The sequence below is a fragment of the Odocoileus virginianus genome, chromosome 10, assembly GCF_023699985.2.
Source record: "Odocoileus virginianus isolate 20LAN1187 ecotype Illinois chromosome 10, Ovbor_1.2, whole genome shotgun sequence".
Taxonomy (NCBI): domain Eukaryota; kingdom Metazoa; phylum Chordata; class Mammalia; order Artiodactyla; family Cervidae; genus Odocoileus; species Odocoileus virginianus.
Window position 1 is genome coordinate 34,693,215 of NC_069683.1, and position 13,234 is coordinate 34,706,448.

Below are 13,234 nucleotides of genomic sequence, written 5' to 3' on the forward strand. Positions count from 1 at the left end.
ATTGGTTACTTCCAGTAACCTGAAATAAAGAGGAGCAACCGTCTTGAATTTCCTAATCAAAATTATGCATATGTATTTAAAGTTCCTAAGTAAAGCCCTAGCTCAAAACAAAAGCTGTCACTTTTCATATATTTGTATGTACTACTTCAAAGTCTAGTCAAAGCTATGGTTTCTCCAGTAGTCACGTATGGATGTGAGTTGGGACTATAAAGAAAGCTGAGTGCTGAAGCATCGATGCTTTTGAACTGTGTTGTTGGAGAAAAAGGAAATCAGTCCTGAATATTCATCGGAAGGACTGACGCTAAAGCCGAAACTCCCAATACTTTGGCTACCTGATGCAAAGTGACTCCTTGGAAGACACTGATGCTAGGGAAGACTGAAGGCAGGAGAAGGGGATAACAGGATGAGATGGCTGGATGGCATCACCGATGGACATGAGTTTGAGCAAGCTCTGGTAGTTGGTGATGGACAGGGACGCCTGGCGTGCTGCAGTCCACAGGGTCACAGAGTTGGGCATGACTGAGCAACTACACTGAACTAAAAAGTCACACAACTACATCAAGTATCACAATGTTTATTGATAGATACAAGTATATAAAATCAGGGCATGAACATGACTTGATAAATTAAGTAGACTTAATTTCAATACTATAATAAGAGGGACCAATTCAAATTCTCACCATTTGTTTCACACCCACAAAGACCACTTCAAGGGCATTTACGATCTCTCAAAACTGATCAGTTTTGTGCAAGTAAACCATGTTTCTTTTAAAAAGACTTGTGCACTTGCCCAGGCTCAAGGATATTAAAATCTAGCACATAAAGCCCATTACTAGAGGTAGAAATACAGGCAATATACTATTACGGCAACAACCATCAATTACAGTTAAGAATTTTTCTGTAACAACCAAATGGATAATCAAATATTGCAACAACTCAAGTATTACTGAGCAAAGTGCATTTCTACAGTATTCAGTGTTGCTATTCAGTTTTCTAACTTAAAACAGCCTATGATAACTGGCAGCAAAGAAGGTCCTTGCAATAGACTGCCTCTGCTTGAGAACTTATGATGTAATTATTGCATGCTGCTAATATACTATCTAAACATTAAAGATACTCCTAAAATATTTGATGGTAGACTATGATTAAGACATTACACTACAAAAAAACCTTATGCAGAAGAAAATCCTAACTGACGTGCTTCTGCTTTTAAATATTGTGAAAACATTACAGCGGAATGAATTTTCGCAGTGGTTAGGTCAAATGCAGTTACATCATAGCAACAGTATGTTTTGCACAATTTAAGGCTTTGGCTGGTTCTTTTAGTCAGCTTCTTCCTCTGATTCTTCTTCTTCAGCAGTTTCTAGCCAGGTTAGCCACTGATTCACCTATAATTTGTAATTTAACAAAGTAAGTAGTACTTAGAAAATACAGAATAGCAGTATTCCCAATCAATTGCCCCAAGAACAAAAGTTTCAGACATCTTATAATTGCAAGCAGTGTTCAGAACCTAACATACAAACAAGCTGTTTGGGGCTTCCCTGTTGGCTCAGGGGTAAAGAATTGCCTGTCACTGTATAAGCAGATTTGATCCCTGGGTAGAGAAGATCTATCTCCTGGGGGAGAAAATGGCAACCCGCTTCAGTAATCCTGCCTGGAGAATTCCATGGCCAGAGGAGTCTGGTGGGCTACATATAGTCCATGGGGTCACAAAGAGTCAGACACAACTGAGCGATAAACAATTAACACAAGCTGTTTATGGCTAGTTAACTTGGGTGTCAATTCTCTGACACCACTCCCATCACACTTCAGAACTGTTTTAATATGGGACAGTGGCTCATCCCAAACTTAAATGTTAGCAATGTTGGGGAGCGAGAAGGGGGACAAAGAAGATTCCAGAAAGAGTAATTTCTAGTCCCACCCAGAACTTTAGGACCAGATTCCCCAAGGACAAGACTAAGGACAAACGCTGTGACGGTGATCCTTCTGAAGCTAGCTTAAGAACCTCAGGAGTAAAGACTACTACAGACTAGCATTTCTCAAAGCCTGGCCCCTGGGAAAAGGAGTACGAGAATCTCCCGAGTTGTGTACCACACACAGACCTAAGTCAGAATGTCTACAATCAGACCTGAAACTTCCTTTGAAAATTACTTTCCAGGTGACTGACGTATGCTGTGGAATCCCCTGACATTAAAAATTTTCCTCAGGGTTAGAATTCACTTTGTAAGTTAGAAAATCATGGTATGCAATATTACCAGGGCTATTTTGCTTATATTTCACTTTAAAAGTTTCATTAAACTAACACCAAGTAAAATGGAAAAAGCACAACAAATTTCTCTATTACCTGGAACAAAGCCTTGCCTTTCCCTGGAAACTCTTGGGTTATATCTTCTTTCCAAGCCAAGAAAGCTTCTTCTTCAATAATTTCCATGTCATAGAAGTGAACAAAAAAGCGGAGTAACATGCCTAGAAGACAAAATGTAACCCCATTATTTAGTGTATTTAAGAACTGCCCATCCATTTGTCGTAATTATGCTGCTAGTCCTCTCACCTTTTGGGAAGTTGCTGTTGTAGCAGTGCACCTGAAGAGCATAGAGGGCACTAACTTGTAGATCAACATGATCATGAAGGAATTTCTGCATTACTGGCTTGAAGGAAAGAAGCAGTTGTTTTTCCTGCTCTAACTGTTCTTTGGAAGGAGCAGAGGAAGAATCTGTTTCATCACTGGGTGGGTTTACTTCACTAGAAATGTACTGTAAGAAGCTGCACAGAAAAAAATCTTGTTACAACGTCCAAATGATAAATTTCTAATTCAAGAAACAGATAATTCTCAACCCCTTGCCTTGTAGACTTTCTTCCTAGTAAACTAAACACAGGCTGTTTTCGATGTAGAAAAGCACAACTTTGTGATCTTACCTAGTCATTAAGATGTTCACAAATCCTTTATCTACATGAAGTTTGGGAGAGATGTTATCTTTAATCCATTTATATATGGTTTGAGGGGATGGATCCAACTTTATTTGCTTTAACAGTTCCTTCTCCAATTTGAGAAGTGGGAATAAGAAACTCAGTCCCTTTCCTTCCAAGATCTCCAACATGCGGTCCTTATTTTGATCAATTTCTGAAGAGACAAAGCCATTCCCATCATCAGGTAGTTCATTTACTCAGTTGGTCTATTAAAACTGCTTTACAAACAATTTCCCAGACACACAAGATTTATATAAAATAATAAAAGAACTGAGCAAAGGAAACTTTGTATTTGGACCAAATGAAAATAGTTACATCATAATAACTTTTTTATAAAGGTGAAGTCTATCTGTGGTAATGCTTATTATTATCCAGATGGGATAATCACACTGACCTATTATATAAATTCATTCAAAGTACTAAGGACTTTTAGATCTATTAAAAACAAAAATCCCCAGCATTCTCTTACCTGGGAGCATTTTCTGCATATTGACCTTGCTTTGTTGGAAAAGCTCTGTTAACCATTCTCGATCTTGTAATTTAGCTAATTGCTGAAGACAAAGTAAGAAGAGAGGAAAATGTGTGCCACTTTCCAGTGGTTGAGCTAGTTCTGAAATGCTCACCAGCTCCGAAATGATAGCACGAGCTGCAAACTGTGCTAAATATGATTTCACCAAGGGGATGTCAACCTCCAGTTTGGGGCACTGGTCCAATACATTCAGGAAAGCCTGAAAGGAATACAGTACATAGTCAGTTCATAGTCAATTCAAATTTGAAGAGTTCTTACAGAATCCGGAAGTGTTCTACCTGCATGAAGTTGTCACTTGTGGCTATCCCTTCCTGTTTGAGTAAACTGATCAAAGAACTTGCTTTTTCTTTATCTTCATCACTTCTATCCAGTGACAGGATGATTACTTTGCTTAACATCTCAGGAAGGAAGTGTTTAGGAGCTCTCATCTCTCTTACACCATTGACAGCTTCATTTGCATTTCCACTATTCAGGTATTCAGTTACAACAGTTTCCTGAAAAGAATGAAGTCCAAATATCTTTAGTTTTCCTACCTCAAATACACTCCCATGAGTTAAATGATGAGATTATTTGAGACTTACAGTTAGTTTAAGCAGTTCTTCCTTTGATGGTGGTGGCTTTTTACTGGTCTTGGCAGGCTTTTCCTGGATAAGTGGTGGATTAGTTTTCAGACCAAGCTGAGGTGTCTAAAAGAACAGCAAAATGACCAAGTATAAATGTTTAATAACTTTTCAATCGTTAAAAAAAAAAAGTGCTTATGAAGTTGAGAGCAAACATTAAAAAAAAAAAGCAGTCTTCAGACATCTTCAAGAGATACTGGAACAACTGAAAAATGTCATACTACATACATCCCATACCTGTCCCAGAGGTGGCGTTTGAGTGCGTGGTGGTTGTGCACTAGGAGGAATCATAGTTATCTGGGGCTGAAGCTTTGGCACTTGATTTTTATTCATTAGGAAAGATTGAGCAGGCCTCAAGCTAATCTAGAATCGAAAACAAAGCAAAACAGATATCCAAGTTAACAAGCAGCACAAGCAGCAAACTAACATTAATTGCAATGCTGCAACATCCTAAAGTTAATTCATCATATACAAATATGATGGAACCTATGTCAGAAATCTAAGTTAAATAACTAAAAATGTCACTGTTATAATATTTATAGGAAGAAAACTAAAGATCTGATCCAGACAAAAATACAACATGGCTATAAATATTGTATTTATACCACAACTCTCCAAGGATTAGCATCACTAAAACATGAAAATAAAAACCAAAAAATTTAATTAAGAGCTTAAAAAACGTTTTACTTTATCCTGAGTCATTCTATTTGCAGGGAAGTCACAATCAAAATCTTGACAACCATTTTCCTTTCTCTAACTGAAGACTTGCCCTCATATCTCATAATCTTCGCTCACAGGACGCTGGACATTCAAAGAAAGAAAAAGTAGTACAGAAGAGAGAGAGAAAGAAGGTAAAGATCAAGAATTCCAGCATTAAGTCCTCTTAATAACGCGTCTTTTTTTTATAATCATCGGGCAAGAGATTTCTGAATTGACAAACTATGGTATATAAATAACATAGGCAAATGTACCTCATCTGCATTAAGCTGTCCTTTCTTAGAAAACCGAGGTGGCATATCCTTCGACTGTCCTTGCAGCTGGGATAAGAGTCCCTGACTCTGGTTATGGTAGAGCTGGCTTAGCCCCTATTTCAGAAAGAGAAAGAAAGTCTAGATAAAAAGGGGTTCACAAATTATGGTAATCAAGTACCAAAGTGATGAGGCCAAGCCACAAGAAAGCTTAACTGCATTTGCCCAGAGAAAGTAAAAGATGAAACAGAAGAATAAAATTCTAACCTACCTGTCAAATAAACTGATGTGATTTTACTAATACTTTACTAATCTTAAGAATAATCATTTCACCCAGTTTGAAGTAACTGTCACAGATATAAATTTGGTTTAGAAAAACACTTTTTAGGTCTTCTAAAACTAAAATATTTACACTTAAAAAAAAAAAAAAGCCAAAACTAATCATATGTATTCCAAAATTTAATTACTTGTTGCCTAAACATCCTTAAATGTATTCTTACCTGGCTTTTCATAAACTTGCCTCCCATCTCCCCAAACTGCGACTGTGTGGGAGGCATGATGTGTCCCCCATGGCCATTGAAGAGCTGATTTGAACGATGGCGCCCCATGGTGGGTGAAAACCTATCCTGGATAACTCCTGGACCAGTACCAATTCCGCTTCCTTAAAATACAGACAGGAAGAACTCTTTAATATTAAAACTGTTACTCATTATTTAATGCAATCAAACCATCTTTTGTTCAAAATCACCTGGCATTTGTCCAAACATATCAGCAAGTCCTCCAAGTGGGTCCCTATCCATTTTCATCCTGGGTGGCATAAACGGTCCCTCCAGAAAGAAGTCACTTCTCATCCCTTGAGCCATAGGAGCAGGAATAAACACTCCTAGATCCTTTAGAAATAAAGTGAATAAACACTTACTTCTAGACACTATTTTAATAAAGTGAAAATTATTACAGCGGGAAAATCAGAAATACTTCTCTGGATAAGAGTGCCATTGATGTATTCTCTATAAACAACTTGTTCTCAAAAGAGAATACAAGACACCAAAAACATTAAGCTCTACTGGTAAGACAAGACAGTCTAAAAAAAAAAAAAAGATTTTTTTTAAAAGATGTTTTAATAAGGTTTTTGTGCCATTATAAACATAAAGCCCACTTAACGATTAAAAAGCAAAGCAAAACTTACTTTTACTGCATCTTGACGGATTTGATTGATCGTCTTTGGTCCATTGTCAAGAAAAGCTTTGCGAGGAACCCAATGGTGTTCTCGCAACTCTACGGTATCCTTTAATATAAAAAGTTTTTAATAAATATAATTTCAATACTCCTAAACAGAGTCAGCTTAACAACACACCTAAAAAAAAAAAACAGTTATTACCTGCAGCAGGAAACGAATCCTCGCCGGCAATTCCTTACTTAGCATCAAGGAGCACATTCGGGCAAAGTACTGATCCATTAAGGACTAAAAGAGAAAAATGTATACTGTTTAAGATTTCTAGATATTATCAAAGTTAATGACTAGAGGCAATCATCTATATCACCAAAGTAAGCTGTTTGATTTTAATACAATTATGCCAAACTAGTTACACCATTTCTTTGAGCAACACACATACCTTGGCTCGTTCATGGTCTAACCTAGGTCCCACTGTCCTCATTATCTGACAGAGGCACTCCAAATCCTCTCCCATATCTTTGAGTTGGACTCTCTTCTTTTTTTCCAAAAGCTACCGAAAGAAAGAAAGGTCACGTTGTTCACAAATTCTTCTTGGTTCAGATGTAGCACTTTTCTGTAAGTTTCCACTAACTCATACAATTCCTAGTGTCTAGCATACTATTCTTACTTGGTTTCTGTTCAAGAAATTTCTCCAAATTGAGCAATTTAAACCTAAGTAGGGAATCAGTTCTATCCCTGTCTTGCAAACTACACTGCATACTTCCATATTTACAACATTTAAATAGCAGTTTTGCCAGATGTAAAATATTTAACTAGCATACCAAGTCTCAGATGGCAAAGTTGTAATTGACTCGTTTCTCCCAAAAATGATGTACATGGTGATTAATGAAAGCTTAAATTCACAATCATTACTTACTGTTTTGATGCACTTATGAAGGATAGATTCATGAATAAGATCAAGCTTTCCAAGTTCTCCAATGAATTTGATGTTCCCCAACATCTTGATCTTGGCAATAGCTCTCTGTTCCTCCTCCTCAGGGAGGAGGGGATTTTCACGCTTATCATAGACTAAAAAAGAAAAGAATAAAATCAACAGTCAAAATTAAGTTGAACATATACAGTACTGTGTATTAGTCACTCTGTCATGTCCTACTCTTCGCGACTGCACAGACTATAGCCTGCCAGGCTCTTCTGTCCATGGGATTCTCCAGGCAAGAATACTAGAGTGGGTTGCCATTCCCTTCTCCAGGGGATCTTCCCAACCTAGGAATCGGATCCAGGTCTTCTGCATTGCAGCAGATCCTTTACCATCTGAGCCACCAGGGAAGCCCTACACAGTACTACTGAGTATTAAAATCTCACCATCAACATTTCTGGTTCGGTTTTCAAATTCATCTTGTAATTTGGAAATTAGGAGGCGTCTGAATGTCTGTAAGAAATAAGACATTTGTCAGGGTTTGCTAATAAAACCTTTCAAATCAACTTAAAGTAAGCAAGCACACACGACCACTTACTGTGCTTTGCTTCTGTCCTGGTTGACCCTCTGCTGCTGGGCCATCAAAGTTTGGTGCATCTTCTGCCAATCGCAGACATAGCTGAGCATACAGTGAGCTATACTTTGGCTCTTCTAGGGCTTTGTCCACAATCTACAGAACACATGCCATTAAGAAAGTTAAATATGACCACTTTGGAAAAAACCTTTCTTTACAACTTAATACTTCCTTGCAGTCTTAAGGATCTTGAATCACACAACAAATTTCTGACAAATTCCCCATACAAATGCCTCACTGGTAACTTGGAAATAAGCACATCTCTTTTGTAAGGCTTCTTGCGTGAACTTAAGATGGGGCATGTAAAGTGCCCAGCACACAGGCTGGAAAAATGTAAGTACTTAAATGTTAGCTATTACAACAGTGTACCAAAAATGTCTAATTACATATATTCCAAACTAGTAAAACCCTCTCCCCTTTGAGGAGTTTAAATTACCCTGAAAAATGGAATCACCATAAAACTTATTTCCAAAACACAGTATTTTTCACAAAACGAAAGACAAAGCAACCCCCAGCCTCCAAAAGCTTAATAACCCAATTAACCCAAGCACAGTATATACCATTTCAAATTGACCCCTTAAGTCTGATACCATCAAAGGTAATTAAAAAAAAAAAAATCACCAGTGTTCAAACATACATACACTTAACTCACACCTCAGTTTTAGAAGCAACAATGAAGTGTACAAAAACAAAAGCAAACGACAAAAAACCACTCAAAACCCAACCTGGGCTAATGGTATTTTCCACTTCCTTTCAGTTAAGCCAACATTTAACTTACCAGCAGTATGACCCCTTTAAGGATGAGTTTAGACTCTACACCCACATTGAGGAGCTCAAGGCATAGCTTGTCAAACTTCTCAGGAGTAAGCTTATTTAATATGCTACAAAAAAGGATCAGACTAGGTATCAGCAACATATAAAATTATCGAGTTAAAAAATAGCCTTTAAATTATGCTTTTCCCCTTTCATCACTTTCCCCTTTAACATCAAGACATTTTTCTTACCCATCTAACCAAAGCAATGTTGAAATAAACCTATTTAAGACATACCTATCTAACTGGTGGGGGTTCCCAGCTACTGGACAAGAAAATCTCATTCTGAAAACCCAGATCAAGAGCCTCCCTCCTTAATATCAAGGCAAGATACAGGAGCTACACTGTTATATTCTGGCATCACTGGCTTACACACCAGGTACAGGATATGTCAGCACAATAGGCTTCTGCATTTTAATCTAATGACCGAAAGTAACCAACTGAGCCCCAAACACTGATGTGCTGATTTTCAGTTTGAAACTGTCAACATTGGCATTCACTTAAAAGTATGAACATTGTCTTCAAGTAATATAGCATACACACAAGAGAAACAGTTAATCCAGTCTCCCCTCCTTTTAAAAGACAAAAACAGACCTAATAAACTTACCCTCTTACTTTCCTGAAGATTGCATCATGTCGTTCTTTTTCATTTGCGGAGTTGTTTGCTGCGGAGTTGTCATCTCGTCTAGTGCTTCGTGCAGGAATCCATTTCTGAGCGTTTTGCCCTGGGGTTTTCCCCAGGAACTCGCTAGTAAAAATTAAGAGAATTAAGACAACTTGAGCACAGCATCCAGTCACATATCAAGTATCATACAATCAAAAATCCTTCTAAATAGAAAAACAAGTTTAGGTTTTCTCAGCTCCCTTACAACTAAGCAAGTCTCAACCAGTGCATCAGAATAACCTGAAGAACTTGTTAAAGACGCCCAGGCCCACCCCAGTCTCTGCCCTAGTGGCTCAGGGGTAAGGCCTGATTAATTCGCATCTCTAGTAAGCTTACAGGTGATGCCAGTGATGCTGGTCCAGAATCTACATTGTGAAAACCAACATTTTCTAATGTCTCATGACCATGTTACACACTTACAGATTTATTACTATAATTTCGTAGGAACGTTTGAAGAAATAACATGAGTGAAAATAATCTAAAGAGTAAGAGAATAAAAGCAGTTTGAGAGCCTCAACTCTTATTAGAATATGTAGCAAAAATCAAGCCCATTAAGATTAGGATTCCTGATGTCTTATTAACTATATATTGTAATGTTAGAAAGACCATTAACCTCAATCTGTTATATAAGTCACTCTTTTCACTGTTTACTATACCTGTTGCCAGCAGTCTTGGGATAGTGCTGAGGTGCACCCCTACTTCCTCCTCCGCCCGAAGAAGCACTATTTAAAAGAAAAACTTTTTTTAAAAAAAAAAAGTACACCCCAAGTATGTTTCACTCAAAACAGATATAGGATCTCTAATTATTCTGCATTACAGTAAGTAAGTACATCACAGATGAAGACTGAACTTAGGCCCAATGGAAAACCAAGTAATTACATTTATTCTTTAGACAGCAAACAGAAAACAGTGGAAATTTAAGGGCTTTAAAGAAATGTACATGCACATTATCAATTAATCCTGCAGCACAATTAACTCAGAACTATTTGGTGTGGTTATTCTTTCGGTCCTAATAATTGCCAAAACAAAATCTACACATACCTGAAACGAGAAGCACCCCCTTCTGCGATCGCACTCTCCACTTTGGCGGCTTGACAACGAAGAATCTTCAAAAGAATAATATCAATGGATGGGGTGGGGAGGGAAGAGGATGGGAGAAATGAAAAACCTAGAATGAGAAAGAGTACCAAAATTAGTCACCGCTAACATACAAATCTGTAAACCCTCCTTCAGTTACAATGTATTTCAGCCTGACACTGCAGTTGATTGAACTTACACTGCATTGCAGGTCTCTTAAAATTAAAATAGAACGTACTCAAAACACAAATGAACAGTAAAATTTTGTTGGTCACTTGGCAATTCACTTGTGTTCAAGGACGCAGGGAAGCGCCTACATCGGGATAGAATCAATCTTTGAAAAAGCCACGTTCTCCCTCCTTTGCAGCTGACTACGGAGATCAACAGTGGAAAAATCTGTTAGCAAACGGGCACACCATGTGAAAACGTTGTAATAGATTTTACTGCCTCAACGACGAGCAACACTGAGTAAGCGGTAACTGAAGACGGTTTTTTCCCCACTGTCCACCCCTTAACTGGGCGCAGAGGGCCTGAGGGGAGACGTGAGGCGCACAGCGGCTGACCCCAGGCAGGCGGAAGACCAGGGCCACAACATGGCAGCAGGAACCTCCGCCCCATTTTCCCCTTCCTGGGAACAAAAGAGCAGTGGATTCCTCCCACCCAGGCCCGAGTTAGGGAAGTGCTTCCGACAGCGTAGCCGCCCGGGGCAAGCCTCGGGGAGGAGCGGAGGCCGCCCCCGCGGCCAGGCGCCCGGCTCTTTGTTCTTGGTCAGAAAGGCGGTCTCCTTCCCACCCGCCACCGCCTCCAGCGGCCCCCTCCCACCCATAAATCCCCGAGGAACTGACAGCCACCTCGCCGCTCCCTGCCCAATCGACAAAAGCTCAGAAACCCTCATTTCCCTCCCTTCTCCCGTCGCAGGCGGGGCTCGCCGGGCAGGTCCTTCGCTCCCCCACCAAGGGCAGCCCCACTGCTCCCCGCCGGCCCCGGCTCCACACACTTCCTCCCCGCCGGAGGCCGGCCTCCGGGACTCCTCCGCCTCGGCTGGTCCCGCGCCAACGGCCGAGCCCCCCCCACGCCGGCCCGCGTCCCTCCCCGCCCCGCGCGCCGCCCGGCCACGCTCTCTCCACGTCCGAGTACACCCGCGCCTTGGCCCGTCCCGGCCCGGGCCCCGCGGAGGACGACCGCTAACAGCCACGAAGACAGCCGTAGACCACCAAGGCTGCCGACTTCCTCCTACTCCGCCAACGAAGGGAAGGGAGAACAAAGACGAGTAATTTCCAGGTGCCAGAAGCCCGAAGGAAACGCTAGAAAAGGGTCGCCCCGCCCGGCTCCGCCTGCGGCCGCCATTTTGTACCGCTCGGGAAGAAGCGGCCAGGGACGGCGGCCATTTTAGAGCGCTCCACTCGGCGGCGGCAGCGGTAGCTCCACTCACCTTCACCGAGAACTCAGCAGCTGCCACCGCAGCTGCCTCCTCAGGATCCGGTCGTCGGGGACGGGGAAGGGAGGGGGAAGGGGAACGGAAAACAAAAAAGGGGGAGGGAAGGGGGAGGAAGGAGTCGGAACCGGCTAGAAACAGCTCAGAAGAGTCACTGCTGCAGCCACCACCCGATACTCGCCGCCACCTCCATAGAGCTCCGACTCGCTGCTGGCGCTGAGGCGTGTCTGAAGCCGAACTTATCACTCTAGGGCAGCCGAACCCACCAGAGCCGCCCCGAATGGCTCCTTCGCCACCCAATCAGCGGCCTGGCTGCTGCCTGCCGCCAATCGGCGCAGGGCGACGGGGAGGAGCCACAGGGCCAAGCTCGGTTGCGGCGCAGCCCCGCCGCAGTGCGCAAAGCCATATTCGCGAAGGCTCTGAGACCAAGCCAGTGGCGTAAGGGGAACTGGGGACGGCCGAGATGCGGCTCGCTTGCGTAAAGTCGTAGAATCCTCTGAGTGCGTTGGTGTGGCTGTTTCGTCTTCCTCCTGTCTCTTTGTTCCCGGGGTCCGTATCCCGTGTTCGCGACATGCAGCCCTCAGCTCCTCCGCCTTGTTTTCTCACCGGGCATGTGGGAAGGAAACTCGCCCTTCCACCCGGCTCGATTCCCTTCCTTGGCGTGGGCGAGCACTGATTTTCCTGGCGCCCCCGGGAAGCCGAGATTGCCCCTCGCAGGCTGAGCGTCCCTGGGACTCGCCTGCAGTGCTAAGGCCTGGCGCCCCCGGGGCGCAGCGCCGGGAATCTTTGGTCTTCAGGTGCTCGGCTTCGCCTTTGGGTCGGGAAGCCTGAGTGTAGGGTTCAGGAGACTGGACGGTGCACCTCAGTGCGTTAAGAAAGCTTTATTCAGCTCCCTATTTATTCCATCCCCTACTGAGTGAATGAGAAAAGGATGAAAGGAAGGGGTTTATCGTCTTCGTACCTCACTGTGGAGAAAGCTTTTCCCAAAGGAATGTCCGTCCAACAGTCACGGAAGAAGACCCAGAATATACCAGAATTCTTTAGTAGAAGTGTTTGCGGAGCGCGGGCGTCTGGAGGATTTTAATTGCCAGCTCCTGATTTGTTTTTTTAAAGCACGTTGAAGACTGTATTTTCCATTTTATATAAGGTCCACGCTTAACAAATAGGATTAGGCTTTTCAAAGGTGTCAGGCTGAACTATTTATACTTCTCAGCTAATGTTTTAAGGGAGAGGAAGGGTAAAATGTAGTGTTCCATCGTATGCGACATTTTAGCTATACAAAAATGGAGTCATGTTTCCATATACTTAAACAACAACAGAAATGCCCCCGTTTTCATTTTGAATTTTGTTCTTGATACAATGTGTGATCTAAAGAGATAAACCATATATATATATAAAACATGGATAACCTTTAAAGAAAGTCCAATAAAGTCCAGGA

The 13,234-nt window shown here is 41.7% G+C and overlaps 1 protein-coding gene and 1 non-coding gene across 2 annotated transcripts; both read right to left on the reverse strand.

The window, feature by feature from the left end:
* Positions 1-554: 554 nt before the first annotated feature.
* Positions 555-11,989, reverse strand: EIF4G2 (eukaryotic translation initiation factor 4 gamma 2). Its single transcript, XM_070472802.1, has 24 exons — positions 11,974-11,989; positions 11,716-11,927; positions 11,359-11,545; positions 10,326-10,452; positions 9,941-10,006; positions 9,228-9,368; positions 8,587-8,689; positions 7,773-7,904; positions 7,621-7,687; positions 7,175-7,326; positions 6,698-6,808; positions 6,463-6,546; positions 6,271-6,369; positions 5,833-5,974; positions 5,585-5,745; positions 5,088-5,201; positions 4,354-4,479; positions 4,078-4,182; positions 3,775-3,990; positions 3,437-3,695; positions 2,917-3,121; positions 2,552-2,763; positions 2,345-2,466; positions 555-1,388 (listed from the first exon to the last, which is right to left on the reverse strand). Exons 1-24 carry the CDS (start codon positions 11,987-11,989, stop codon positions 1,323-1,325), a joined length of 3,225 nt encoding a protein of 1,074 aa, XP_070328903.1. The 3' UTR covers positions 555-1,322.
* On the reverse strand, positions 4,882-5,035 carry LOC139037267 (small nucleolar RNA SNORD97). Its single transcript, XR_011490096.1, has one exon. It is a non-coding gene; the product is annotated as a small nucleolar RNA SNORD97 (small nucleolar RNA).
* Positions 11,990-13,234: the final 1,245 nt, after the last annotated feature.